Genomic DNA, 25,237 nt, shown 5'->3' on the forward strand with positions numbered 1-25,237 from the left:
CTCATCCTCTGATTCCCTTCCTCCACCCAGCATCAGCCCCTGCAAGGGGGTCGCTCGGGGCACAACTCCCCGCAGATGCTTCGGGACCATCGTGGAGGTGATCTTCGATCCTGGACCAGTTCAACCAGTACGCACTGGCTTTATGGGATGGATAGACTGGTAAGACGTAGTGTCTACTCCTCTGCACAATGCCCTGCTAATGTTGCTGGTGGCTTTTCCTGAGCACTGGGGGTACTGGGAGTCTGGAGGCTGGCAATGGAAGTACTAGGAGTCTCGACACCCTTCCTGGGGAAGGACCAGAGATTTCCAGCAGCCCCAGCTGACTCCAGCTGCTGGGTATTAGCTTGGTGGAGAGTAGGGCTGCCCCTTCCCTTCCCTTCCCTTCCCTTCCCTTCCCTTCCCTTCCCTTCCCTTCCCTTCCCTTCCCTTCCCTTCCCTTCCCTTCCCTTCCCTTCCCTTCCCTTCCCTTCCCTTCCCTTCCCTTCCCTTCCCTTCCCTTCCCTTCCCTTCCCTTCCCTTCCCTTCCCTTCCCTTCCCTTCCCTTCCCTTCCCTTCCCTTCCCTTCCCTTCCCTTCCCTTCCCTTCCCTTCCCTTCCCTTCCCTTCCCTTCCCTTCCCTTCCCTTCCCTTCCCTTCCCTTCCCTTCCCTTCCCTTCCCTTCCCTTCCCTTCCCTTCCCTTCCCTTCCCTTCCCTTCCCTTCCCTTCCCTTCCCTCCCATCTTTTGTTTGGCTTCTCCAGGGCTGATTCAGCCCCAGGGAGCATGAGGAAGGGGGGAAGAAAACAGAATGGAGGGGACCAGGTGAGATCCGCCAGCACCAGGGATGCTGTCGGGGTACGGCTGTGGCTGTGAGCTGAGCTTGTCCCCACCGTGGTGGCAGCCGCGTAGGAGCAGGGCAGGTTCTCTGAGCATCTCTGCATCACCTGGAGATGTTGGTGCAGGATTGGGGCTGGAGGAGCAGCACTGCTCGTGGTGACACACGGGTTATCTTTGCCCAGAGGCTCTCCAGAACCTGGTTCTGGGGGTAAAACGTCCCCCAGGGGTGACAGCCAGGGTGACGGCACACATAGGGCAGTGCTGACCCCAGCACGGCCCGGTCTGTGGCAGCAGGGATCAAGATGCTCCCAGCTCCTCCTCAGCGAAGTGGCACGGTGGAGGGATGCAGGATTACAGGTGCAGCACCCATTGAGCCAGGCTCAGGGTGATGCCCAGGGCTTTGTGGTACCCACATGTGGTGCTCACTGCTGTGCTGAGCTGGCCGGCCTCAGCCTGCCCCTCTGCTCCCACTGTGGTGCGCTGGGTGGCTCTGCACTTGGGGAGAGGCTTGGACCCCAGACCCAGGGAGGGGACATGTCCCCACCTCCAGACCATGAGGACAAGGTGCTGGCAGGCTGCTGCCACGCCAGCTTGTCCCCAGGCCACCCCCAGCGTGGAGGGGCCTCATTTGGTTTTATCCCTCTTTCCTCAGCGCCTGCAAAAGCAAACCCTGCAGAACCCCTGAGCAGTGGCTCTGTTGCATCTTTGGGATCGTGGCTGCTCGGGGTGGGGGGTGTCTGGGCAAGCTGCTGCCGTGGAAAAGCCCTGGCCAGGAGGGTGAGGGGGGCAGGGTTTGGCTTCACCCACCCTGCAGAGCGATGAGGACTGGGAGCTGGTCCGGAGGGGCCAGAAACATGCAGGTCCCGGTGCCAGGGGCTCCCTGCAAAACAGATGGATGAAACAAACTGAAAAGGGTGATTATGGCCCTTGCGGGACTAGAAAAAAGATCCAGAGAGATGGGACCAGATGTAAAATTTAAGCTAAATACATGCTTTGAAAAAAAAATATAATAAAATTGAATTTCCCGTGACAGTGAGGCAGGGAGCCTTCGGAGACTAGTGGGAGGCAAAGGCTGGTGCCATGGGATTGAGGGGTGGTTTTCCGATGTCCCATCTCAAAACAGCTCTGGACCAGGGTATGGACACACGGTGGAGCTGCTAACAGGAACATCTCACTGTGGTTCCCCAAACATCTCAGAAAGAAAAACGGAGACAGTTATCCTGACTCTTCTAGACAGGGAAACAGAGGCACAGCACCAGGTCATGAACCGCTCCCAGCCGTTCCAAAGGCAGACGATCCCCATCCCCGCTCCAGCCGAGCCTCCTCCCGCTCCCAAATTGCTTTTACGGAGCCAAATTGCATCAATGATGACATGGATGGAGCCAGATTCGCTGTCACCCTCCGCCGCCCGCTCCTTCCCTTGCCTCGGCTCTCGCCTCCGTTGCAGGACCCACAAGGTGGCACTGTGTGACAGCAGCATGGGGACCCTGCCACCCGCGGCCTCGGGAGAAATTTGGGGTGCAGGCCCCACGTGGGGGTCGGGGGATGAGCTAGCTCTTCTCCCAGATGGAGGTCTCGGAGGGATGGGGCTGCAGGCTCTGTCCGTGCAGCCGGCGCAGCCCAAACACCCGTGCTCAGCTGGTGATGAGCAATTGTGGCGGAAAGATTCACCCGGCAGTGATGAACCTTGCCCGTGGCTTGCAACGGCTTCTTGGAGAAGACCCACCTCCAACACAGCGTCCCAGAAGGTTGCCTGGGGCATCAGCACCCTGCGGCGCCGTGGCTGCCACCACCCACAAGCTGGGGATGGACCTGTCCCACCCAAAGCAGAAGGGAAGAGGGCAGAGACCTTGGGTGCAGCACCTAGGCATTGCTGAGGTCAACGTATCTTTTTATTACTGGAATCTGGAGCTGGAGGCACCTGAAGAGGTTGGCTTGTCCATCTCTACCCCAAAACAGGATTGTTTCTCCCTAAAGTGAGCTGCAGCCCGCCTTTCTCTTCCATCCCTCCATGGATGGAGGCGTTGCATGATCCCAGCGTGTCCCCAACCTCTCCTTTGGGCCACACAGCTGTCCGAGCATCCCACATTGTGTTGGCCTCGGTGTGCCAAGCTGGGGACGTGTCCGATGTGTTGGGCCATGGGCAGGGCTCAGGGTGCTGTGCCAGGGCAGGGGCAGAGACAGTGCAGAGACCTGTGAGGGGGTAACCCAGAGACCCCTTACTGCATCCTCAGGACCCACCCAAGTGCTGTGGCTTTCCAGGTTGGAGCTGATCCTCCTTGAGATCTTCCAGGTCCTGCTCTTCATTCCATCCTTCACTTGGATGTTGTCCGAGATGCCTTCAGCCTGGCAGGAGGTCCCTGCAGAAGTGACTCCCTCTTGCTCCAAAAAGGCCCTTATTCATCAAGCTCTTTCTATTTTCTCTCTTTCTCTTTTTTCTTTTTTTTCTTTTTTTTTTTTTTTTCATGGACATTAAAAATCTGAAGGCATATTTAGAGAGCAGACAGCTTTGGGCGGGTGTTGCTGGCTAAAAGATCTCTTCCTTCCCCAGATACAACCCATTTGTCTGCCTGGCCACCTCCTCCCACCCCAGGAACGGCCGCGCTTGGGTGCACGAAGATCTCCCTGGGATGAAAGTCGCCGGATAAAATATTAGCATCAGGTCGCAGCATTCCTTCCTCCTGGCCAAACTCGCATTACCGATGATGAGGAGCTGAGCTGCGATGCCTGGCTGGTGATGCAAGGCTCGATTTTTCCAGCACGGTTTTCCCTCGGGCTCCAGGCTCTCCCGCTGGTGCAGCCCCGGGTGGTTTGGGTGTGGAGCTACGCCAGCCTCCACCCGCTCAGGATCCGGCCCTGGAAGCTGTCGAGTTGCAGTTACAGTTGGAGCAGGGCTTTCTTGGGGGTAAGATTTTAAGCGCGGCTCTCATGCCTCCTGGCTTTTTGGGTGGAGCGTTTGCCCCAGCCACCCCCACCCCCACCCCCTGGTAAGGGGGTGAGCATGTCACCGAGGGGACAAAGCTGGGCAGGGGGTGAGGAAGGGACCGGGGGCCCTGGTGGGGATGCTCCACAGAGCCCAGAGAGCTGCAGAGAGGGATGCTGGAGCGGGCAGCATCCCCCACTCACTGTCCCCTTGCCCTGCACCAAGGACGCCTTTACCCAAGCGCTGACCCCCCCCGGGTTCACCCCCCAGAACAGGTCTCTGCTGGGCTTGGATCCCGCCTGTGACCCCAAAGCACCCACCTGCACCCCCTCAGCACCAGCAGCGCCAGCGTGGGAGTAAACAGCGCTGGCAGGACCAGGTCCCTCTGGTCTTCGCCTTGGTGACAGGCTTGTCCCCTGGGGCACCACAGCTCCTCCCCAGCCCCAGGAGATGGGGCTGAGCATCACCAGCACCCCGGGAGGGGGGTAAGAGCCCCCCAGGGAGGGGGGTTTAGGGACAGGGCCCCTGGGGCTGGGGGGGTTGGTACCCTGAGTGCCAGCCTCGGTGCCTGCGGGTGCAGGTCTGGGGAAGGGGCGTCTGTCACACAGAAGCTGAGGCAGGAGCGGGGGATGCTCGGGGAGGGTCGGGGGAGGGAAGGAGGGCCAGCTCTGCCTGCGGCCCCCCAGCTCCCCGCCAGCCACGGCCCCGCTCCCGGGGTCGGTCTCTCCTGACCTCTCGGCGAGCGAGGGATCGCGAGCCAGGGAGGGATGGGATCTGCTCGAGCCTCTGCCAAGAGCTGGCTCCAGATCCGCAGGCAGCTCTGGGCTGCATTTCCCCTCCGGCGCGAAGCGGAGCTGGGGTGTCCGGGGTTCACTCCGCGCTGACACCGACCGCCCGAGAGCCCCACCTGCCCCTCGGGGAGGTGAGCCGGGGCCGGGGGCCGCGGGGGGCCGGGGAGGGGGGGGGAGGGGGCGCTGGGATGGGGTGGAGGGGCCGGAGGGATGGAAGGATGGGAGGATGGAGGGAGGGATGCGGGGATGCGGGAGCGTGGTTGGGAGGGAGGGCAGCGGCGGGGGGCGCCGGCGGGGGGCTGTGGGGCTGGGCGCTGGGGCGGGGGGGGTCCCCGGCCCCCCGGCGGGGCGGTGCCGGCTCCCGTAACCCCGCCGCTCGCTCCCAGCCCTATAAAAGCCCCGGGCGGCGGCGCTTCCCCCGCCGAGCCCCGGAGCCGCTCCCGCCGCCTCCCCCGCGCCGGGAGGCAACTGCCGGGGCGCAACAGGCCCCCCCGGCCCGGCCCGGCGGCAGCGGGGCCCCCCCGGCGCCGCAGCCCCCCCGGCGCCGGCAGGGCCCGGCTGGGGGGGGGGAGCGGGAGGGGAGGCGGAGGGGGCCCATCCCCCCCCGGCCGGGAACCGGGGAGGCGCCCCCCGACCGCCGCCCCCTCCCCGAGCGCGGCCCGGGGGGTCGGGGGGAGCGCGGCGCTGCCGGCGCGGGGGGGGGGGCGGGCGGCGGGGCCCCCCCGCTGGCGCTGCAGGTACCGGGGACACGGGCACACACGCAGCCCTGCGGGGCTCGGGGCTCGGCCCCCCCGGCCTCGGCGGCGGCAGCAGCATCCCCCCAGCCCGGCCCGCATCCCCCCGCGGCGGAGCCCCCCCAGCCCTCCCCGCCGCCCCCTCCTCCGGGCACTTGTTGCTGCCCGGCGGGGCTGGGCTGGCTCCTGGTTTAGGGCGGTTTTATTCGGGGGGGTGGGGGTGGGTGGTTTTGGAGGGGGTGGAGGTTGCAGCCTCCCCTGCTGTCCCCCAGCAGCCAGCGGTGCCCGGCTCGGCTCCAGCCTGCTCCCCCCCCAGGCCAGAGCCAAGCCTGAGCCCCTTCTTTTCCCCTCCCCAGTCCCATCTCTGCCCCCCTCTCCTGCCTCCGCCGACCCCCAGCTCCTCGCCCGGAGGAAGGGTGCGTGTAGCGTGCATCTCCCATCCACCGAAATCTATGATCAGCTCGGTGTGTGTCTCCTCCTACCGTGGACGCAAGTCTGGGAACAAACCACCCTCCAAAACATGCCTGAAGGAAGAGATGGGCAAAGGGGAAGAGTCGGACAAGATCACCATCAACGTAGGTGGTACCCGGCATGAGACCTACAAAAGCACCCTACGGACTTTGCCGGGCACCCGCCTGGCCTGGCTGGCTGACCCCGATGCCCAGAGCAACTTTGACTTTGATGGTAAAAGCAATGAGTTCTTCTTCGACCGTCACCCTGGGATCTTCTCCTACGTGCTCAACTACTACCGTACGGGCAAGCTGCACTGCCCCGCGGACATCTGCGGGCCCCTCTTCGAGGAGGAGCTGACCTACTGGGGCATCGACGAGACGGACGTGGAGCCGTGCTGCTGGATGACCTACCGCCAGCACCGGGATGCCGAAGAGGCCCTGGACATCTTCGAGAGTCCCGAGCCGGGTGGAGGGGCTGGTGGAGAGGAGCCTGAAGAGGAAGGGGGTAGGGAGATGGCCCTTCAGCGCCTGGGCATGGATGACAGGCCACCAGGGGCGGCAGGGGCTGCCGGAGGGGGTGGCTGCTGTCGGAATTGGCAGCCCAGGATGTGGGCGCTCTTTGAGGATCCCTACTCGTCCAAGGCAGCAAGGGTAAGCTCCCGAAACGTGCCAGTGGGGAGGCGGGATGGGGCCGTGCTGGGCTTGCGTCTTCATCTCCCCATCCCCGTGGGAGAGGTGAGCTCTCCTGGTGGGCTATATGCCCCCTCCCCTCCATAGCCACTCTTCTCCTACCATGGGGCACATCAGCCATCTCCCATCCTACGGGAAGTTTCTCCCATCTCCAATCCTGTAGGAAGTCCCTTCCATCGCCTCCCCGTCTCCTCCCAGCACATCCCATCGGGGGAAGCTGGGCTGAAACTGGGGACAGGCCCACTCCCTGCCTCCTTTGCACCCTTGGGTGCTGCCTGGGCACCTGCTGGGCACACAGGGATGAGGGATTGTCCTTGGCCAGGCTGAGTCCTGGCGGAGTTTCAGGATGCTCTAGAACAGGCAGGATTGTTTGGGTTCCTCTTGGGTTGTGTGCGTGCCCATGCCAAAACCCACGTTTAGTGGCCCAGGTGTGGAGTGGGGGGACAGGGCTGGTGCCTGTTGGCACCCAGATCAGGTCCTGAAGCAAATGGGATCCTCATGGTTGTCCCCAAGGATCTCCTGCTCCAATTCTACAGCAGCGGCAGCCCCAAAGGACACTGTGCGCCTCTGCGCAAGCAGCTCTCCCTGTGCCACACAAGTGCCCTTGTCCCCGCACCCCTGTCCCCCACCGTCACCGCGTCGATGCTGCCCCTGCGCAGTCTACGGTGCCCATCAGCACGTGCAAGCGCAGGCACTCAGCCGCGTTAACGCAGAGCCCCCCCCCCCCCCCCCCCCCCCAGCCCCCTTCATCCACACACATCCCTGGGGAGCTGGTGCACCACGTACACGTAGGCGTGAGCGCATACGTGCACAATGTCCACCCGTGACCCTCCTTGGTCATGGAGACGATCCCTACCCACAGGCACTGACATTCCCAGGACGGATCCCCCATAACCAGTCGCATCTCTGGGCTCCCAGCCTCACACGGGCACTATTCTGCACATGCGTCTCCTCTCCCAGCTACTCCTAGATCATCCCCCAAATGCTGCCCACCGACCCCCAGACACCCACCCATACCCATCCAGTCCCATCCCTGCGTGCGTATCTCCCATCACGCCCAGCCTATAAATCTGCCGCACACACACATGGAGGCATTTGGGATCAAAATGAATCCTGGATACATTTAGAGGTGCAAAAAAACCCATCAATGGTACGAAATCCTGCAGGCATTTCACACCCACCAGCAGCGCGCGGGGCAGGGGGTCAGCTTGTCAAGGCGGTGTTTTTGCAGCTAACGTAAGAGCAACACACACACGCACATGCAGAGGATGCCTGGGCAGCAAGAGCTTTACTCGGTTTAAAAGGGGTACCCAGTCCTTTGCCCATCTCTGAGGGCTTGTCGCCTCCGAGAGATGCTCTGCAAAGCTCCACGTAAAAAATAAAAAATAAAAGCCAAACCCAAGCACAGTAATTCAACTCAAAATTTTTCACCTTGTTATTTGGTTCTGCTTTTGCCATGTGCTGGGCTGCTCTTGGAAGGGCATTTGCATCAGCAGGAGAAGTATGCTGGAGGGAGCAGAGATGGCTGTGGTGTGAGCCCTGACTGGGATTGGAGTGGGACCAGTCTGCGCTGGGAGCTCCCTGCTTCCTTCTTACTGCTCTAAGATAAATGCTGGACATAGCACTGCCACAGGGATGGTCTCTTTCCAGTGCTAATGCTCACGGGCTCTCCTGAGTCGTATTTTCCACCCTAAAATATCAGTATAGTTTTGCAGTGGCTTAGGAGAACTGCTTTGGCAGAAGGGGAAACTGAGGCACGAAGCAGCGCAACCAAGCCAAATGAGCACAACCTGCCCCGTGCACCCAGTTAATGCGGGGAACTCTTACTGGTGTGGAGTCATGGATGGATGCTCCGGGACCCAGGAGCATCTCTGCAGGTGCAATGTCCATGGTGCCGCCTGGGCATTTTGGGGTGGCCGAAGTGGGATTTTCCATTTTGGAGTCTCCCCCTCCCTTTTCAGAGCAAAAGGGGTGCTGCCGGCCGCAGCGTTGGGCCCGGGGAAGCGCCGGAGCAGCTGACCCGGTGTGCCTTGCCGGAGCTCGGCAGCAGCGGGAAGGAGAGCGGCCCCAGGTCCTGTGCGTGCCCCCGCTCCCTGGATCTGCGGCAGCCGTGACTAAGGGTCTCCAGGGCTGAGTTTCTCCGGTTCTTGCTCCTCCTCGGCCACGGAGCAGCCCCTCGGGCCCTGACTCAGTTGGCTCCTGGCTGTTTCCATCTTTCCTCCTTCCAACATGTCTCTTCCCAGCACCTCCTGAGCTGGCAACTGCATGTGGATAGACCCCCCCCCCCCCTGGTTTTTAGCCTTTTTTCCTTGTAGCATCGATGCCCACGGGATCACTGGCTGCGTGTCTGGTCCAGGCTCGGTGAAAATGTGGTCCCTGGTGCAGCTGCTGTCCCAGCTGGAGTTTAAAACTCTTTTTTTCTCCCCATGGGAAACTGCCCTGGTTGGGATTTTCCTTCTACTTCCAAACTGCCTACTTGTAGATCCTCATTATTTTTCCCTTTGCAGACCGACTTGTGGGGTCCTGACCCCACTTCCATTGGGACTTCCAGGCTGGTGACCCCCCGTAGGGTCACGGTTTTTGGGAACCCCCATCTCGAGCTGTTGAGGGCATGCTGAGATCATGCAAATCGTCAGCAGGTCCTGGAGGACTTGTTCGCTGCGACTTTTGGTGCTGTGTTGGTAGCTATTGGGTGTATCCGTAGGGTTGTTTTTTTTATTTTAAAGACAGTTTTGGGAAAAAACCCTCGAGCTTGGAGCAGAGGCCAGAGCTGAGGTGAGACATCTCAGGTCAGATCTTCAGCTGACACAAACTGGAGCAGCATTATTGACTTCGGAGGGGGACGATGGCTGGCACTGGCTGTGAACTTGGCTCTCCTATTTTTAGAGGTTGTTTTTGCTCCTGGGGCTAAATCAGATCTCACCTCCACGGCTCATGCAGCAGCGCTGCTTCGTTGTCGGAGTGTTCGCAGGGTCTCACTCTCTTCCTTGGCAATTTTTTTTTCTTCTGACTTCGCTTTTACTCTTCAAGTTTCCCTGAGATTCCCCATACAGGGAAGCTCGGGCATGTTGCTCAGCCCTCAGCTGAAAAGTGGATTATTTTGGCCATGGCACCGCCGTGTAGACACACTTGCCCGGTTAACTGGCCTTGTTGGTTGTTGTTTTTTTTGGTTGGGTTTGCTTCCCGAACTGTGCATGGCTGATGGGAATGCCAGCAGCAGAGCCCCATCGTGGTGTGTGGTCCAGAGTGGTCTGACCTGTGGGGTCTGGAGCATCTCAGCCCACCCTCCCAGCAGGCGTCTGTCACTAGGAGGGGAGAATCACCTTCCAGAGGTTTCTCCATCAGTTAGAGCCTGGCTTAAACTTCACACCTAACTTTTGGGGAGCTGACACTCTCTGTGCCGGACCCACACAGGTTTGCCCTTGGGGACACCCCTCAAGGATGCTCTTGGCAGGCTCAGGGCTGCTGGCACGTTACCGCTGGTGTCCAGGGCCGGGTTTTTCTCCAGCGTGACTCAGGCTGTCTCTGCTGCTGATTCACTCCAGCCGAGGACCTGGGCTGTCATCTCGAGCAGGCTCGCGGCGCGGCTGCCTGCTGAACGCAGCCGGTCGGGTGGGTTTGCCAGCAAAAGGTCACATCCTGCTCGGTGCGGGTGGGATGAGTTAGCAGCAAAAGGTGCTGTCACAGGGTCTGCTCCCAGGAAGCCAAACCCACCGTGCTCTTGAGCTGGAGAAAGGTAGAAGAAGGGCTTTTCTGCTCAGAGGCTTTTTTTTTTTTTTTCGGGGGCTCTTGGAAACAGATGCTCTGGGTAATGGACTCATCATGAGCTCATCCTGCCGGGGAGGAGGGCTGAGCAGGATTGAGGGGGGGGACAAAGCGTTTTCTTTCTGACACAGCCTGCGATTTCCACCCTGTGCAGCCGGTCCCTCCTCGCTCGCATCCCGGCAGCGTGCCGTGGGGAGGAGGCGGCAGGGAAGGGGACAAAGGTCTCACCGGTGGGGCAGAGGGGGAGAAATGGGAGCATCTGAGTGTCACCAGGTCCAGGCACCCTGAGCTCTGCTTGCTGCTTTCCTCCTCATCCTGCCCGCCCAGTACTGGGACCATTCGTGGGCACCTCATCCCCCACTGACCCTTAGGGAGCAGGGAAGTGGCAAAAGGACATCTCTGATACATCCAGACCCCAAACCTCAGGTCACGAATGGCTCAAACATTTCACCTGGGAGGTTAGGCGGAATGTGGGGGAAAGCTCTTCGGCTTAGTCCTCTCCAAGTTCCCTTTTCATGTGTGTTCCCAGCGGAGGCTTGCTCCAAACCCAGGCTGCTGGAGGTCTCCCTTCATCCCCATCGCTGTCATTTCTGACCCATCTCCAGCCGCAGCCGAAGCTCAGCACCTTCCCCTGCATCTATTGTAGCACTTGAAGAAAGGTTCTGGACTGGTGGCCCCAGACACTGAGGTTTGCTGTCAACTCACGCGACAGGTCCAGGGAACCCTCCCCGTTCTCCATCCTTGGTCTTGAGGAGCAGGTGGCAGCAGTGTAGCTCCTGGGGTGGTTTTGAGTCTGTTGTGTTCGTTTTTATTGAATGAGGGCTTCTCCCATCCCTGCTATTGCTGTTCACTAGCAGGGATTAGAAAAAATGTACCAAAGGCAGGTGACACCAGGAGTGTGTCTTGGGCTGCCCCGAAGTTCTTGTCGTGGTGGTTCATAAAATTGCTGCTCTCCTCCAAAGAGGGGAGGTTGACCCCAATCAGCTAACGGCCCATGTAATTTCTGCTTTTGCAGGTAGTTGCTTTTGCCTCGCTTTTCTTCATCCTGGTCTCCATCACGACCTTCTGCCTGGAGACGCACGAAGCCTTCAACATCGACGTCAACGTGACGGAGACCCTTGTGGTTGGCAACACCACGACGATCCTGCTGACGCATAAAGTGGAGACGGAGCCCATCCTCACCTACATTGAAGGGGTCTGCGTCCTGTGGTTCACCCTCGAGTTCCTGGTTCGCATCATCTGCTGTCCAGATAAGCTTCTCTTCGTTAAAAACCTGCTCAACATTATTGACTTTGTGGCCATCTTGCCCTTCTACCTGGAGGTAGGTCTCAGTGGCCTGTCCTCCAAAGCTGCCCGGGACGTACTGGGCTTCCTACGGGTGGTCCGTTTCGTCCGGATCCTCCGGATCTTCAAGCTGACACGGCACTTTGTGGGTCTCCGGGTGCTGGGCCACACACTCCGGGCCAGCACCAACGAATTCCTGCTCCTCATCATCTTCCTGGCTTTGGGGGTCTTGATTTTCGCCACTATGATCTACTACGCCGAGCGGATTGGAGCCAAGACGTCCGACCCCCGTGGGAGCGACCACACTCACTTTAAGAACATCCCCATCGGGTTCTGGTGGGCTGTGGTCACCATGACGACCCTGGGCTACGGCGACATGTACCCCAAGACCTGGTCAGGCATGGTGGTGGGGGCTCTCTGCGCGTTGGCTGGGGTGCTCACCATTGCCATGCCCGTGCCCGTCATTGTCAATAACTTTGGGATGTACTATTCCTTGGCCATGGCCAAGCAGAAGCTGCCAAAGAAGAAGAAAAAGCATATACCCCGTCCGGCCCCGCTGGACTCCCCTACCTACTGCAAATCCGAGGAAAACTCCCCCCGTAACAGCACCCAGAGCGACACTTGCCCGTTGGCGGTGGAGGAGGGGGCGGCTGAACGGAAAGGGTCAGGTGAGACCCCAGAGGTGGGGCAGAGGGAGGGGCAGACCTCCGGGAGACCCCAGGGCAGCATTTTTAGCCCCCTGTGTCCCAGGGTCCTTGGGGACCTCCCTGCCACAGGATGCGGCCCCCAGCTCTTGGGTTGGCGAGACGTTGGTGCAGAAGGGGCTGGGACCCTTGGGTGTCCAGGTTGTTGGTGGACCAGGATGGTGCAGAGCAGGATCCCCCGCTAGGCAGGGGGGGGAAAGGCCATGCCCTGCTCTCCTGGTGGCATAGATGGAGTCACCGCGGTGTGATTCACGGTGTCCCTACCTCGCCCACCTCTCCCTCACGCTGACAGAGGTAAGACCCTTGTCCCCATTCCCATCTTAGCCTGGTAACGCCCTCAGATCAGGTTTTCTTTTGCTTCCTCCCACCATAAACCAGGGCAAGCTTCACCAAAATGGATAAATCCATGGATATTCCCCGGGGTGTGGCCCACCTCCCCGTTCATCTTCTAGTAGCGTCCCTGCATGGCAAGGTCAGCGCTGCTCCAAATCCTTTTTTTTTCTTTTTGTTTTTTTTTTTTTTTCTCTGTGCTCACAGAGGAGCAAAATCAGCCCCTGCATGTTTATATTTTGGTCTCGTGCACTGAGCTGAAGCTTGGGGTTTGGCCAGTCTTTCCTTCAGGTGGGGAGAGGGCATGGCCCCAGCTGTGGGGGGCTGTGGGTGGGCAGCATCGCTTGGGCTAAGCTTGGGGGACCACCAGAGCCCTGCTGTAGTATTGTTGCTGGCCACAGAGGCTGCTTGGCCCCTTTTCGTCTTGGTTCGCTGCCAGCGACACCTCTGGAGCAGCCAGCTTTGCAGTGTGGAAAGAGGAGGGACCGCGGTGGGATGGGGTCCTGAGCCAACATGGCATTCACTGAGGTCAGCCCCGAGCAGCTGCACATCTGGCCACATGTGTTTTGTAGTGATGGTCCTTCGCCTGTGGGGACACAGGGAGCTCCAAATGCTCTTTTCCTTTATAAATATCCCTTCTCCACGTGCCTATGCATCCTGAGCAGGGAGAGCAGCTCTCCTGCTCTGGAGGGGCAGGTCAGCCCCATCCCTTCCACCCCAGCACCCATCCAGACCCTCCCCTGGTAGAGCATCCTCCCAGCTAATGAACCACCGAGTCAGACGACATAAATTAGCACTTCCCTGAGCAGCCAGTATCCCAGCAGTGTGAATTTTGGAGAGCTAATTCGCACCAATTAGGTGGGTGGTTCTCAAGGACCAGGGGTGGTTTTTCCGCTGGCTAGAACCCTGCTGGGCTTCACACAGGGCAGATAACGCTCAGCAGGACCAAGAGCTGCTGTTTGCTGCTTGGGATTAAAATCTGGCGTGGTCCTGCTCCCTGGTCACTCTGAGTTAGCATCTCCAGGCTGGGATCCGTACCTGAATTTGCAGGTGTTGCTCTGGACCATCTGCAATCTGGTCTCCTGCTTCCTTGCGTGGTGTAAGCAAACCCTTGGGGCCACCCCAAGCACCTTGTCCCCTGGGTTTATCAGCTGCTGATGGGTCTGTGCCACCTTCTTGCAGACTCGAAGCAGAACGGTGAGGCCAACGTGGTGCTGGCAGACGAGGAGCAGCCGCTGTCACCGATGGATGAGGAGAAGCGGCCCATGCGGCGCTCCAGCACCCGGGAGAAGAACAAGAAATCCTCCACGTGCTTCCTGCTGGCCACGGGGGACTTCTCCTGCGCAGCAGACGGAGGCATCCAGAAAGGTATGGCTGGTGCTGGAGGTGTGAGCCGCTCCGTGGGCTGGGGCGGGTGGGGTGGCTGGTTGCATTGGTCCAAGAGGGTGGTTCATCTCCATCTGCCTGCCTGGCTATCGGTCTCTGCTCCCGGCATCCACCTGCCTTCCTGCCTCGCCATCTGCTGCATCTCCGTCCACCGCGTCTCGCCCTGCTAGCTCTACACTTTTTGTTTTCTCCTTCCCTGGTTGCCACCATCCGGGGGCTGTGACCCCACACTGGCCGCGCTGCCTCTTCTGGGGACAGCTCTGTCCCCCTGCTCCCCAGTGCTCCAGTTTCTCCCATCCCTCCAGCTCCTCTCCCTCAGCTTCACCCACCCATCTCGGGGTGGAGTGAGGTGAGGGGGTAAGTGAAGGTGGTCAAGAAGGCTTTTGGCAGGGAAAAAAAATCCCCAGGCTTTTCCTTTCCTCTCCCCCTCTGATGTCTCTTGGTGGGTTCGAGCATGGGGAGCTGCGATGTGTCGAGTGCTGCCGTGCCAGAAGCACCGGGCTGCCAGGAAGGCTGTCTCCTCTGGGTTTGGAAAGGGAGCTTTGCTGAGGGTTGAGGTTTTCTGTGGCAAACTGTGGGGGAGATGAGTCAGGAAAACACAAACCTCTTCTTCCCATGACAAAACAACAGTCCTCTTCAGCCTGGTCCCTTCACGCTGTCCTCCAGCCTTCTCCGCTCCACCAGTGAGCGTGACCTGTGCCCAGCACCCAGCCCCCAGCCCCTGGGAGGCTAAATCCAGCACCTACCTTGAGCCACAAAATCCAGCTACATCCTTGATCGCTGGGATAATTCTCAGGACGCGGCTCAGTTTTTTTAGTTCTGTGGATTTTCTTGTGTGCCTGGGGTGGTGTGGGGTGATGCAGCTGCAGAGCTGACCTACCTCTGACGGTACCTCCCTGGTACTGTCGAATGCCAGTTACAGGGAACAGTGCATGTGAGCTGGCACCAGGCAGGAGAAGAGGTGATGGGCTACGTCCCTGAGCTGTGCACCGGGACCTGTTGGCTTGTGGTGTCACTGCTTTGGAGACCCTCAAGGGTTTGCTGCTGTGGCTCTGCTTGGGATGGTGAGGACTGGATGGGCTTGGGGCATAGGGAGGTGTTTGGGGGGCAGTCACATCTGTCACATCAGTAGAAGCAATTTGGTTGCTTCCTCCTGGGAAACTGAGGAATCCCCCTGCCATTCCTGTTCAACCTCATCCCTCAGAAAGAGGAAAACAATGAAAAGCTTTGCTCATCTTCAGGCAGAAGGGTACTATACAAATACTTGCTTGAAATGCCTCGTGTTTGTTTCCTGGAAGTGCCTTTTTCTGTGAAGTTGGTCTCTTTTCTTAACACCTGCTACTGCAGAGAGGTGAGGGGGCTCTCGTCCCACTCCCGACTGGGGGGGATGCTGAACTGGATGGGATGAAGGACAGGGATGAGAGCCAGCGCTGATCTTCATCCTTACAAGATGCTCAAGTCAGGCATCTCTTCAGCTGAAGCATTTGAGCTTAGTCCCCGCTGAAGCAAGAACCAGAGCAGATCCAGGAGTTGAGGACCCAGTGCTGCTCTCACCGGGCTCCCGAATCGCAGGACTCGGTTGCGGGAGACCAGGAGGTTTTTCTCCTTGCACGGTGGCAGCAACAGCTGTTTGGAAGGGCACTTCGGGGAGCTTTCTTGGTTTGTTCGGGTGTCTTTCTTCCAAGATCAGGGTGCTTTTCACAATTAAAAGTAGATGTGTATGTGGATCACTTATCCCCACCTTGCTGAAACGGTCTTGCACCTGGAGAAAGGTGGATCTGGTGTCCAGAGGGGCTTGAATGACGTGCAAGACCAAAATTTGGGGAAAGAGGAAATGGCAACAGCTGCGTCCTGCTTGGGCTGTTGGGGGTGGACCGGTGGGATGGTCCTGGGAGGTCAGGGCTGATGCCTTCCCTGGTGAAATGCTCCAGGGTGGTCAGGGTTAGTGGTGACCAGAGATGGTCAGAGGGGCAAAGCAGCCTCCTGTGCTCCGGCCAAAAGCCATTGGGAGCCACAGAGTTGCCTTTTCCCTCGGTCCTGATTTATCTCCTGCTGAGGCTGTTTGTTCTGGTACTGGGATGTTGGCAGCTCTGCAAATTGAGATGAGCTTGGTTCTGAGCCCGACTTGCTGATGGCCATCTGTCAGATCCTGGGACAGGTACTGATGTCTGTACAAGCTGTGGAAATCAGGAGATGGAGCTGGTTCAGGAATATGCTGCAGATCTCGGCATCCATCATGGTTGGAGCCCGGTTCCAGCGGTTGGTCTCATTGGGGCAGCTCAAAGAGAAGAGCTAGTCCCTGCCCACCACCCCTTGGACCTGGGCCCTGCAGAAGTCTGAGCTGGATTGCAGTGGATCGGCATGTGGCATGTGTTTCTTGTCCCTATCGCTGCTTCCAGTGGTGTCACCTTGGTGCCTTGCTGCTGGGGCTGGCTTCGGACCCCTTATCTCCCTTCAGCACTCAAGTCCTGCTCAGCAGTTCCCCAAAATGTGTCCTGGCGTGGGTCTGTCTTGGCATGTGAGCTCCTGTCCTTTGCTTGGATGGAGGGATGTGGCGGCAGGATGAGTCCGACAGCCCCCCTGCCAGCAAGATTGGCTATGATGGTGTAGGAAATGGTAGTGGTTGAAACCAGAGTGGGGTTTTGAGAGGAGCCACAGGGCATGTGGTTAAATGGAGGGAAGGGGATTTACCTTCCAGCACCTTCCTTTGACGGCACACCGGCATGGCAAAGCGGCAATGTTCGGCTTGGTTGCCAGAACCCAGAGCATCGTGCCGCTGCCTTTTACTCCGCTGCTTGCTATCCGCGCAGGGCCATGACCAGCATGTGGCTTGGGCGGTGTGGCATCGAGCGCGGGGATGCTCACGGGAGTGATCCTTGGCTGGGCGGGGGGAAGCGAGGACAAGCCCACGTTTGCACGGGGACAGGCGTGTGAGTGCGTGCAACACACAGACGAGCGCCAGGCCGCCGTTATAAACAAGCACAGGCGTTCCTGGGCAATGCTGCCTGCTTGCATTACCCCGTCCCCATCTGCTGCCGGCTCCAAGCCTGTGCGAGCCTGCACGTGCGCCTGGGCGCCGCGAGCGTCTGCATGTGGGGAGCGCGGCGTCGCCAGGGCCTGGCCAAGAGCCCCCGGGGGTTACACGCTGCCCCACCACCCTCTTTAGAAGATGCCTCTATACGGCTCCTTGGCAACAAACCCGTTTACAAAGCAATCCCGGTGCCCTTGGTTTAGCACCTATGCGAGTTGCTGGAATACTGGCTCCGTTAACCGGTGGCAATTAGCAGATCACAACCCTCTGGTGCTTTGCAGCCTGAATCCGTGGTGGCACCTGGCCCTGAGCTTGGTGGAAAACCGTGATGGCCTTGAGGGACGGACTGCTGAGCTCCTTCCCAGGTGCTCCGGTGAGCATGGCTTGGGAATAAATTGATGGAGAAAATTAAGTGTTGGGTTTGGGGCAGGTTTGCCCTTGGAGTCCTGTTGCAGAGGGGCCCTGGGGCAATCAGGCATCTTTATGAAGTGCTGCCCCAAACAGTGATGCTTGAGACTTAATCAAAACTGGCAGTGTGATTTTGGCCCTGTTCCTACGCCCATTTGCATCCTTTTCTATTCAGTCATCTGAGCAAGAAGGCAAAGAGCATCCCTATAAAGTGCTCAGCCGCATCAGTGGGTCCTCGCATCGCCAAGGCAGCTGCCAGCAAGCCCCGACCCCATAACACCTCCCTGCCAAATTGATGTTGTTGGGGTGCCGGAGCCACCGGCAGCCCCAAGCTTTCGGGGACCGATTGCATCTCGGCACGGTTGCTTCCCATGTGCATGGCTCAGGGCGGCAGGGAAGCGCGTGAGCCCTTCAAAGAGCCTCAGTGCTCCCAGGAAAAGAGCAAGGTTTGCTGAAGGGGGAGCCCGGGGGATTTTTGAGGGGATTTTGGGGGGGAGCCGGAGGTTTTCGCATCAGCTGCTGTAGGTGGGAAACATCCCCAGCTTCCCCCGGCCCCGACTCCGGCTCAGGGCTGTCTGTGCTCGCTTCCCTCCTTGCAAGTGTGGATTCGTGCCAAACAGTAAATAAGGAAATTGCTCTTCTCTTCGGGGCCTGATTCTGGTCTCGCTTCCACTGTGGGAACTGGAAAAGCTTTGCTGAAGTCAGCAACAGGTTTAGGCAGATGGCCCTCTGTCCGCTGGCCCTGCCGCTGCTGCGGAGCCGGAGGAGCAGGGCATCCTCAGGGGTTGAAGACTCCGGTGCCTCCTTGCCGGCTGCTCCGGTTGGGAAATGATGAGGGGGGAAAAAAAAAAAGTATAAAAAGGGGGTAAAAATCAGATTTAAATGGGTAATGCTCTGGAGCCCTTTCCAGACGCTGCTCATGTCTCAGCATCCTCCTCGGGGGCGTGTGTGTGGGGGGTGATGCCGTGATCGCTCCGGTGGGAGCATTAATCCACGATCCGAGCCTGGAGCAGCCTGGCCAGGCCAGCACCCGCCGCTGGTGCCTTCGCATCAAAGCAGAACCCGAAGATGCGCCATTCACTCCCCGGGGGGAGGGATGCGGGGACGGTTTCAAGCTTGGCACTGCCGAAGGGGCCATCCATCACCTTGTTTTTCTGCTGTCAGGGAGCCGCCGTGTGCGCACACAGGCTTGAAGCTCGGAGCTGGCTGTGCTTGCGGGGAAGGGAACGGCTCGGCTGGATTCGCTTGCCTGGGCGCTCTCGGGGAAGACGCAGCCAGCATGGCACAGCGCAGGGAGGTTGGGCTCATCGCGGCTGGGAGCATCCTTAATTTTCCATATTTTGGCAGCAGAGCTGTCCCCACAAGGTGCGATGATCCAGAGAGCAGATCTTGGGTCTCGTCTTTGAACAGGGCTGCTGTTTGGACCTAAAAATGGAATTTTCAGTGCAAATACTTAGTTTCTTTCCAGAAAGAAAAGGGGCTTTTGACCTGTGAGAGCATTTTTTTTTTTTTTTTTTTTTCCTGGCTGTTGCTTTTCAATAACAGCTGGAGCAATTTCTGGCTCTTTGGGGAAATGTGAAGGGTTCCTGTGCTTAAAGCAATAGAAATATTTGCTCTTTAATGCAATTTCTTGTGGAAAATAATGAGCACGTCTACCTGCTCCTTTCCGTACAGAAAGGTGTCAGCAGCAGCCTGCTGCGACAGCCAGCTTGAAAAACAGAGCCGGGGGAATAACTCCTTCCAAATCCCATATTTGTTTGAATTCTGCTGCTTTTCCCTGTTTGCTTCAGCCCACAAAATCCCCAGACTCATTCCTCATTCAGAGCAATTTGGGGAACAAAACCCACCGCCCCCAGGACCGCTTCGGTCTCCCAGCATCGGATGATTCCTGGGTCCTGGGTTTGGCTGGCGCTGCTGGACTGCATGGGGAGCCGAGGGGTAGGGAGGGGAAGGTCTGGAGGATCTGCCGAAGCTTGGTTGCCCTCCAGAAGCCCTTCCTGAATTTTTTGAGGGGGTTGAACCGGGGTGTGGGACTGGGCGATGCTCTCCCTGGCGCTCTGTGCTTTCCGAGCCTTGGGAAGGAGGCTGCTCGGCTCTAACCTGTCCGTTTTCTTCACCAAGGCTATGGAAAATCCCGAAGCCTAAGCAGCATAGATGGTGTGGCAGGATCCACGGTGGGCTTGGCTCCCCTCACGTCCCGCTGCAGCTCTCCCTGTCCTCTGCGGCGTCCCTGCTCTCCCGTCCCCTCCATCCTCTAAAACGCCGCCCGGATCCTGCTTTGTCGTGTCGTGTGTGTATGTGTCGCTCTGTCCCCCCCGGTCCCCGTGACGCCGTGTCTCCGGAGCGGTGCCCGTGCCCAGAGGAGGCTGAGCTGGGACATCTCCACCCCCGAGAAGCGGGTTCTGACCCTCGCCAGCCCAGCGCTGCTGCCCTGCTCCCCTTGCCCAGTTTGCAGGACGTGTCACGTCTCCATTGAACTTGTCTCATGTCCACGTGTCTGGGACAATCCCTGAAGTAGGTGTTGGTTGCTTCTTTTTTCCTCCTCCCCTCCCCCCTCCCCTGTTGAAACCCTATTCATCCTAAATAAATTGGGCCAACCCATGCGGTTCCCTCTGGTGTCGAGCCCTCCTTCCCGTGGGCCGTTTGCACTTGGGCTAAAGGGTGGTGGAAATGCAAGGAGGACATGTTGACTCATAAAATTATATATTATTGTGCTGGAAATGGCTGAGTTCATATAATTTTAGGCCTTTTTTTTTTTTTTTTTTTTTTTTTTAAAAACAGCCTCAAGTTTCTGGAGGCAACAGATGAATAAACCTCTATTCCCTGCCCAGCAGCTGTTCCCCTCTTGTTTTGTGCCTTTTTCTGCCTGAATCACACTTGCTCCTTCCCTGCTTGTGTCTGCTTCTCCATCCAACCTCAGGCGTGGTCCTGGGGCTGCAGGTGGCTTTGGCAGCCTTGGGAACCAGCCCCGAGGTCCCACGGAGGCTGTAGGGCCCCGGGCTGGGTGGGGGGAGCATGCGGAGGCTGGGATAAAGGATTGGCAAAATATAGGTGTGATGCTCCTATGGAGAGGTGGGAGGTGGTGGGGAGAGGGATGTGGGTCCCTGGAGCGGCTGGGGAAGCTGCTGCAGCTGTTGGGTGCTGAGGAACTGAGAGACTTGAGATAAAATGATGCCTAAATGGATGGGGGTGGGGGTGTGAATCCTCTTTTGAGATGGGATGCAGGGTGGTGGGGCAGAGCATCCCCCTGGGGATGGGAGCTGGGTTTGAGCCAGGTCCTTGCCCATCGCGGAGGGTGAGGGTGGGGCGCCAGCTCCCTGTTGCGCTGCTGGGTTTTGCTCAGGTATATTAATTAGGTTTTTTGGGATGATTTTCAATGATCTTCGGTGTCTTCTTGAACTAGAACAACACCTTCAGTCCCCTGACTTGGGGCTCATTTGTAGCTCTGTCACCCTGGCTCTGCGTGTCCCCTCCCCCGGAGGTGTCTGGGTCTGGGGGGGCTGTAAGGGGCTGGTTTTGGGGGGGCAGCCCCGGTCTCCATGCTCATCCTGCTGCTCTCTCGACCCCCTTCCCTTACTCTAAGCAAGTCCACCTCCATGGGGCTGGAGCCTGGGGACTTCCAGCTGGAGGATGGGGAGCAAAGCTTAGCTTTAGGTGTGTTTAAAAAAAAAAACCCGACAACAGCCCCAAGAGCTTTTTGGGGGTCAGGCTCTTCCCCTCCATCACAGCCAAACCAGAGCTGGTGCTCTGGGGGTGATGCGGAGTGAGGGTCCCCTTGGTGCAAGGCTGGTCCCTGCACCCCGAAGGAGCCAGGCTGGATTTTGGCACATCCCACAGCCAGGACTCTCCTGCTCCACCCCAGGCTTCCCATGCCTCAGTTTCCCTCTGTGCAGAGCACGGTTAGGACCGAGAGCCTCTTGCAGCCAAATTCCTTGCTGCCACAGTGGAGGAGACTAGGTGAGGAGGAAGCATTAAATGCCTTACCTGGCTTATATTTTTCCTCCCCACTGAGTTGAAGGAGCTGCCAGGAGGAGCCAGTCACAACATCTCCAAAACAACCCCCATCCAAGCCCTGCCCGGGGCCCACAAGAAGCCCTCACCTTTTAATTTGGTTTTTTTTTCTTCCCCTGCCCCAGCTGCGTGAGCAGAGCAGCAAGAGTCGAAGGGACCCAGAAAAGAGGCGAAAACACTTGGTGCCGTGAGCTGGATCTTGGGGCTTGATGGCAGGAGCCGAGCACCGCACAGACCTAGTGCTGGAGCTGGAATTTCTCTGGATTTGAGGAGAAATTCGGATGAGCTGCATCCATGCTCTGCTCGGGATGCCCCGTGGTGGTTTCCAACCCCTGTGCTATGGTGGTGACTCACCCCTCGCCAGCAGCACCTGAGTTTACCGTGTGTTGGTGGTGTGGCTGCATCCCTTGAATTTCTGTAATTAAAGCGTGTTCCCACACCGAATAGCCGGGGAAACTCGGCAGGTTTGTGAATCGCCCCAAAACCCTGTGAGCTGGGCGAAGGGGTGAGTACGGTGGCACCTTTGGCGCATCCTCCCCCTTGGAGCGGGCTCCTCTCGAGGCAGGAGGAGCTGGAATATCCCCAGCCGGTGCGAGAGGGAAGGTCACCCTCTGTGATTTCAGTGGTCTCTGAATCATAAATGATTTAACCAAGGTCATGCGCTGACTTTGGGGATGAGCCAGGCATGAAAAACCAGCTCTGCTGCCCTGTCTTTTGCAGAAGCAGCGGATCAAAAGACTCAAACTTTGGGGTTTGAGTCTCTTGAAAGCAGAGGATTAACCCTGGAGCAGAGGCAGCCACAGATCCCAAGAGATCCCATCCTCTCTTTTCCCAACCCCAGGCTCCCAAAGCAGCTCATCCAGCCGCTGGAGCTGGTTGCCTGGTGTGTCAAACCCTTGGTGGACACCCCCCCCCCCCCCCCCAAATTCTCATCCCCGCCGGAGCGATGCGGGTTGACTATGAGAGCTGACATGGAGCCGGTGCGATGCAATTTTTAGCAGTGGCGTTATGCAACTTGGGAGAAGGGATGACTAATGTGCAAAAAGCTCCTCTAAAACAACCGAGCCCCGAATGGGAGACGGAGGGATTTCAGTGGGAGGCACCAAACTGTTGAAAAACCCATTGCATCTTCTCCCTCTTCCTCCCCGCCTTCTTCTGAACAAGTGATTTGGGGGATGCAGGAGGGGGAAAACAGCACCTTGTTATTTTTAGGTGGGGTCTGGGTTGGTTGGGGGGTGTGTGTGTGTGTGTGTGTGTGAGTTAGCAGGAGTTATTTCCCCGGGTAGGATTATGAGAGGACCTGTAGTGGATCAGAAGAGCAGACCTCTAAATATCTCTGTAGCCCAGGGTTTTATCTCAAACCGTGGCCAAAATTGGCTGCCTAGAGAATAGGATAAGAATAGAGCAAGAATATACGATACTTCCCCTGAATATCCTCCCAGCCGCTTATCTATGTTTAGGGATCTGGCGAGGAGCGCACGTTCCAGCGAAGGCGAAAAGCAGCGAGAGAAAGCAAGGTTGTTTGATTTATTCTTGACGAACTGAATAAATCCATAGGAGTCCGGCTGCCTCTGCCCAAGTCCTAAAATGGCATTAAAAAAAATATTACAAAATTGGTGTGTAGCGACTGTCAGGGCAGTGAGCTCGCTGCCAGCATCCCAGCCTGGAAAGGAGAGTTTCCCATGGGATGGGATGAGTGTGTCGGGACTGAGCTGCTGCCTTGTTCCAGCAGGATGCTGTGATTGAGCAGGAACCCAGGGATAAAGCACTGCATATACCACCCATACGTGCCCCTTGCAATGTATAGTGTGATGCCCCCAGCATGGTACCAAGGGCAGCTTTAGCGCCCCGTGCTCCTCTCCCCGTCGTGGCTGCAGATGCGACGTGATCCTCAACAGCGGGAACAGGATCAGGGATGCTGCGTAGCATCGGGCTGCCCTGGTGCTGTTGGAGTCCTTGCATCCCTCCGTCTGTGTGTCTGTCTGCCGAGACCGGCGGCACTGTGGGACACGGATCGGACCCCTGTAACCACCTGCAGCCGGTGCAGCAAGCAGCTGTGCAAGGAGCAAAGGCAGAGCAGCCTCATCCTTTGGATCCGGAGGGATTTGGGGGCACTTCACCCCTTCCAGCAGCAGCTTCTGCCTTCTTCTTCCCTCCTGGGAGACCCGGAGTCCAGTGCTGCGCTGCCATCCCTGGTTGCGTGCAAAGTATTAATTGTTATTGTTGCAACAACTGCTCTGTTTCTCAGGAGATGCCTGAAAGAGCTGAGAAAATAGAAAGGCCTGTCAGGCAGCCGGGCAGGAGGTTAAAATGTCAAGAGAGTAATTGCTCTACCCAGAAGCAGCCTGTTTCTGGCTTCCCCAGCACTGCCAGGAAAAATCCTCAGTGCTTATTTGATGACAATAAAAAAATTTGATGACAATAATAAAAAAAAATAATAATATAACAACCCCATCCCTTCCCCGTGCTGACGAGGAACAGGGAGAGCAGAGGCAGATGCAAAATAAGATGCAGTTGAGCTTATAAATAGGTGCCTCCCCGCTCCCAGTCTGTTACTTCATTACCTCCGCCCGGGCAATCGATCCTTACGCTGTTCCCCCACGAAAAGGTAAATGGAGGCTCAGAAAGTGTTTTGTGAGCTGCTGGGGAGCATCTCATGCTCGTGTGGGACAGGCTGGGGCAGGGAACACGTCCTGCAGGCTGTGAAAAATAAAATAAAATAAATAATTCTTTGGCTTTGGAGAGTGAGAGGGGAACCAGCCCGATAGCAGCACCATGCGAGGCTCGGGACCAGCTCTGGGGATTGTGTGGAGGATGCTCGAGGCGGCTGCGCACCCCCCCAGGGCAGCATCTGTGGTCCTTGCAGCACGGGAGTTTGCTGCATCGCCATGAAACCCCCCATCTTTACATGGTCTGTGGAGATGGGCGCCGGTGGAGGGGGTGTGTGTGGGGGTGGAGATGCTGGCGGGAGGTGAGCCTCTTGGCTGCAAACAAAAAGAAAAAGGTGAAAAAAGAAGAAGGGGGAAAAGAGAAGCGAGCATACCAGCAAACCGAAGCGGAGTTAGTGTAGGACCTACCCAAACATTGTGCTGGAGCAGCTGGAGGCAGCGCTTAAGGGGGCTGGGGGGGGGTGTGTGCTTGGAGGGGGCAAGTGGGACTGTGTGAACTCACCATCCCGGGAAATGTGGAGGGGCTGGCCCCGGCAGCACCGCAGCAAACCCTGGGGATTTGGGGGGCTGGCTGATGGCCGGGCTGTGCCAAGCCTCCCGCCTTGGGGCATCACCCCGCTGTCGTCGGGTGGCAGATCTGCACCCAAAAAAAAAGGGCTGAGGAGAGACCCGTGTCCCACGGAGGGTCTGCGAGGGGGAGGGGGGCTGGAACCCGCCGGCCACGCGCAATCGAGCCGATCATGATAAATCAAGACAGGCGAGCAGTTTTCTCTCGGCGGCTTTGTCTGGGGGACAGCAATTAAACACCACCACCACCACCACCACACAAAAAGCTCGGCTGTTGTTATTTATTTTTAGTCGTGCTAATTTTTTTTCCGAGGCTGGGAAGCTGCTTTCCAAGGCAGGTCCCCGGGGGATGCGGGCAGCAGGTCTTGAGCCAGCGCACAAAATGGCTTTGAACGGAGAGGAGGAGATGGGAGTTAAAAGCTGAGTCGTGTCCCTGGTAAATCAATCGACCTGGTGGGGAATGTTTCTAGCAAGCCACGAGCCCTGCCATGAGCTTTTAGCTGCTTGCAGGAGTGACTGAACCAGGAGCAGTGATATTTTTTAGCAGCCACTTGGTGCGTGGCCGGGGCTGGTCCCCAAACTGCTGCTGGGGGATGATGCTGGGTCCCCTGAACTGGTCCGTCGTGGCAGCCCGGGAGGTGGGGACATCTGCAAGCCCTGGGATTTAGGGATTTGAAT

At 58.1% G+C, this 25,237-nt stretch overlaps 1 protein-coding gene across 4 annotated transcripts in view; it reads left to right on the top strand.

The window, feature by feature from the left end:
• The first annotated feature begins 700 nt into the window (after positions 1 to 700).
• Positions 701 to 25,237, top strand: part of KCNC4 (potassium voltage-gated channel subfamily C member 4) — a 29,918-nt gene continuing 5,381 nt past the window's right edge. The window contains exons 1-5 of one of the 4 annotated variants that reach the window (XM_080367885.1): positions 701 to 3,719; positions 5,619 to 6,365; positions 11,185 to 12,121; positions 13,670 to 13,864; positions 21,458 to 24,814. In XM_080367885.1, coding sequence (XP_080224011.1) covers positions 3,552 to 3,719; positions 5,619 to 6,365; positions 11,185 to 12,121; positions 13,670 to 13,864; positions 21,458 to 21,672 — 2,262 coding nt within the window. In that variant the 5' untranslated portion in view covers positions 701 to 3,551 and the 3' untranslated portion in view covers positions 21,673 to 24,814. Of the gene's footprint in view, positions 3,720 to 5,618; positions 6,366 to 11,184; positions 12,122 to 13,669; positions 24,815 to 25,237 lie in introns of those variants that run through there. The other 3 variants (XM_080367883.1, XM_080367884.1, XM_080367882.1) reach the window with 3 other exon arrangements.

The sequence above is a fragment of the Falco punctatus genome, assembly GCF_963210335.1.
Source record: "Falco punctatus genome assembly, chromosome: 17".
Taxonomy (NCBI): domain Eukaryota; kingdom Metazoa; phylum Chordata; class Aves; order Falconiformes; family Falconidae; genus Falco; species Falco punctatus.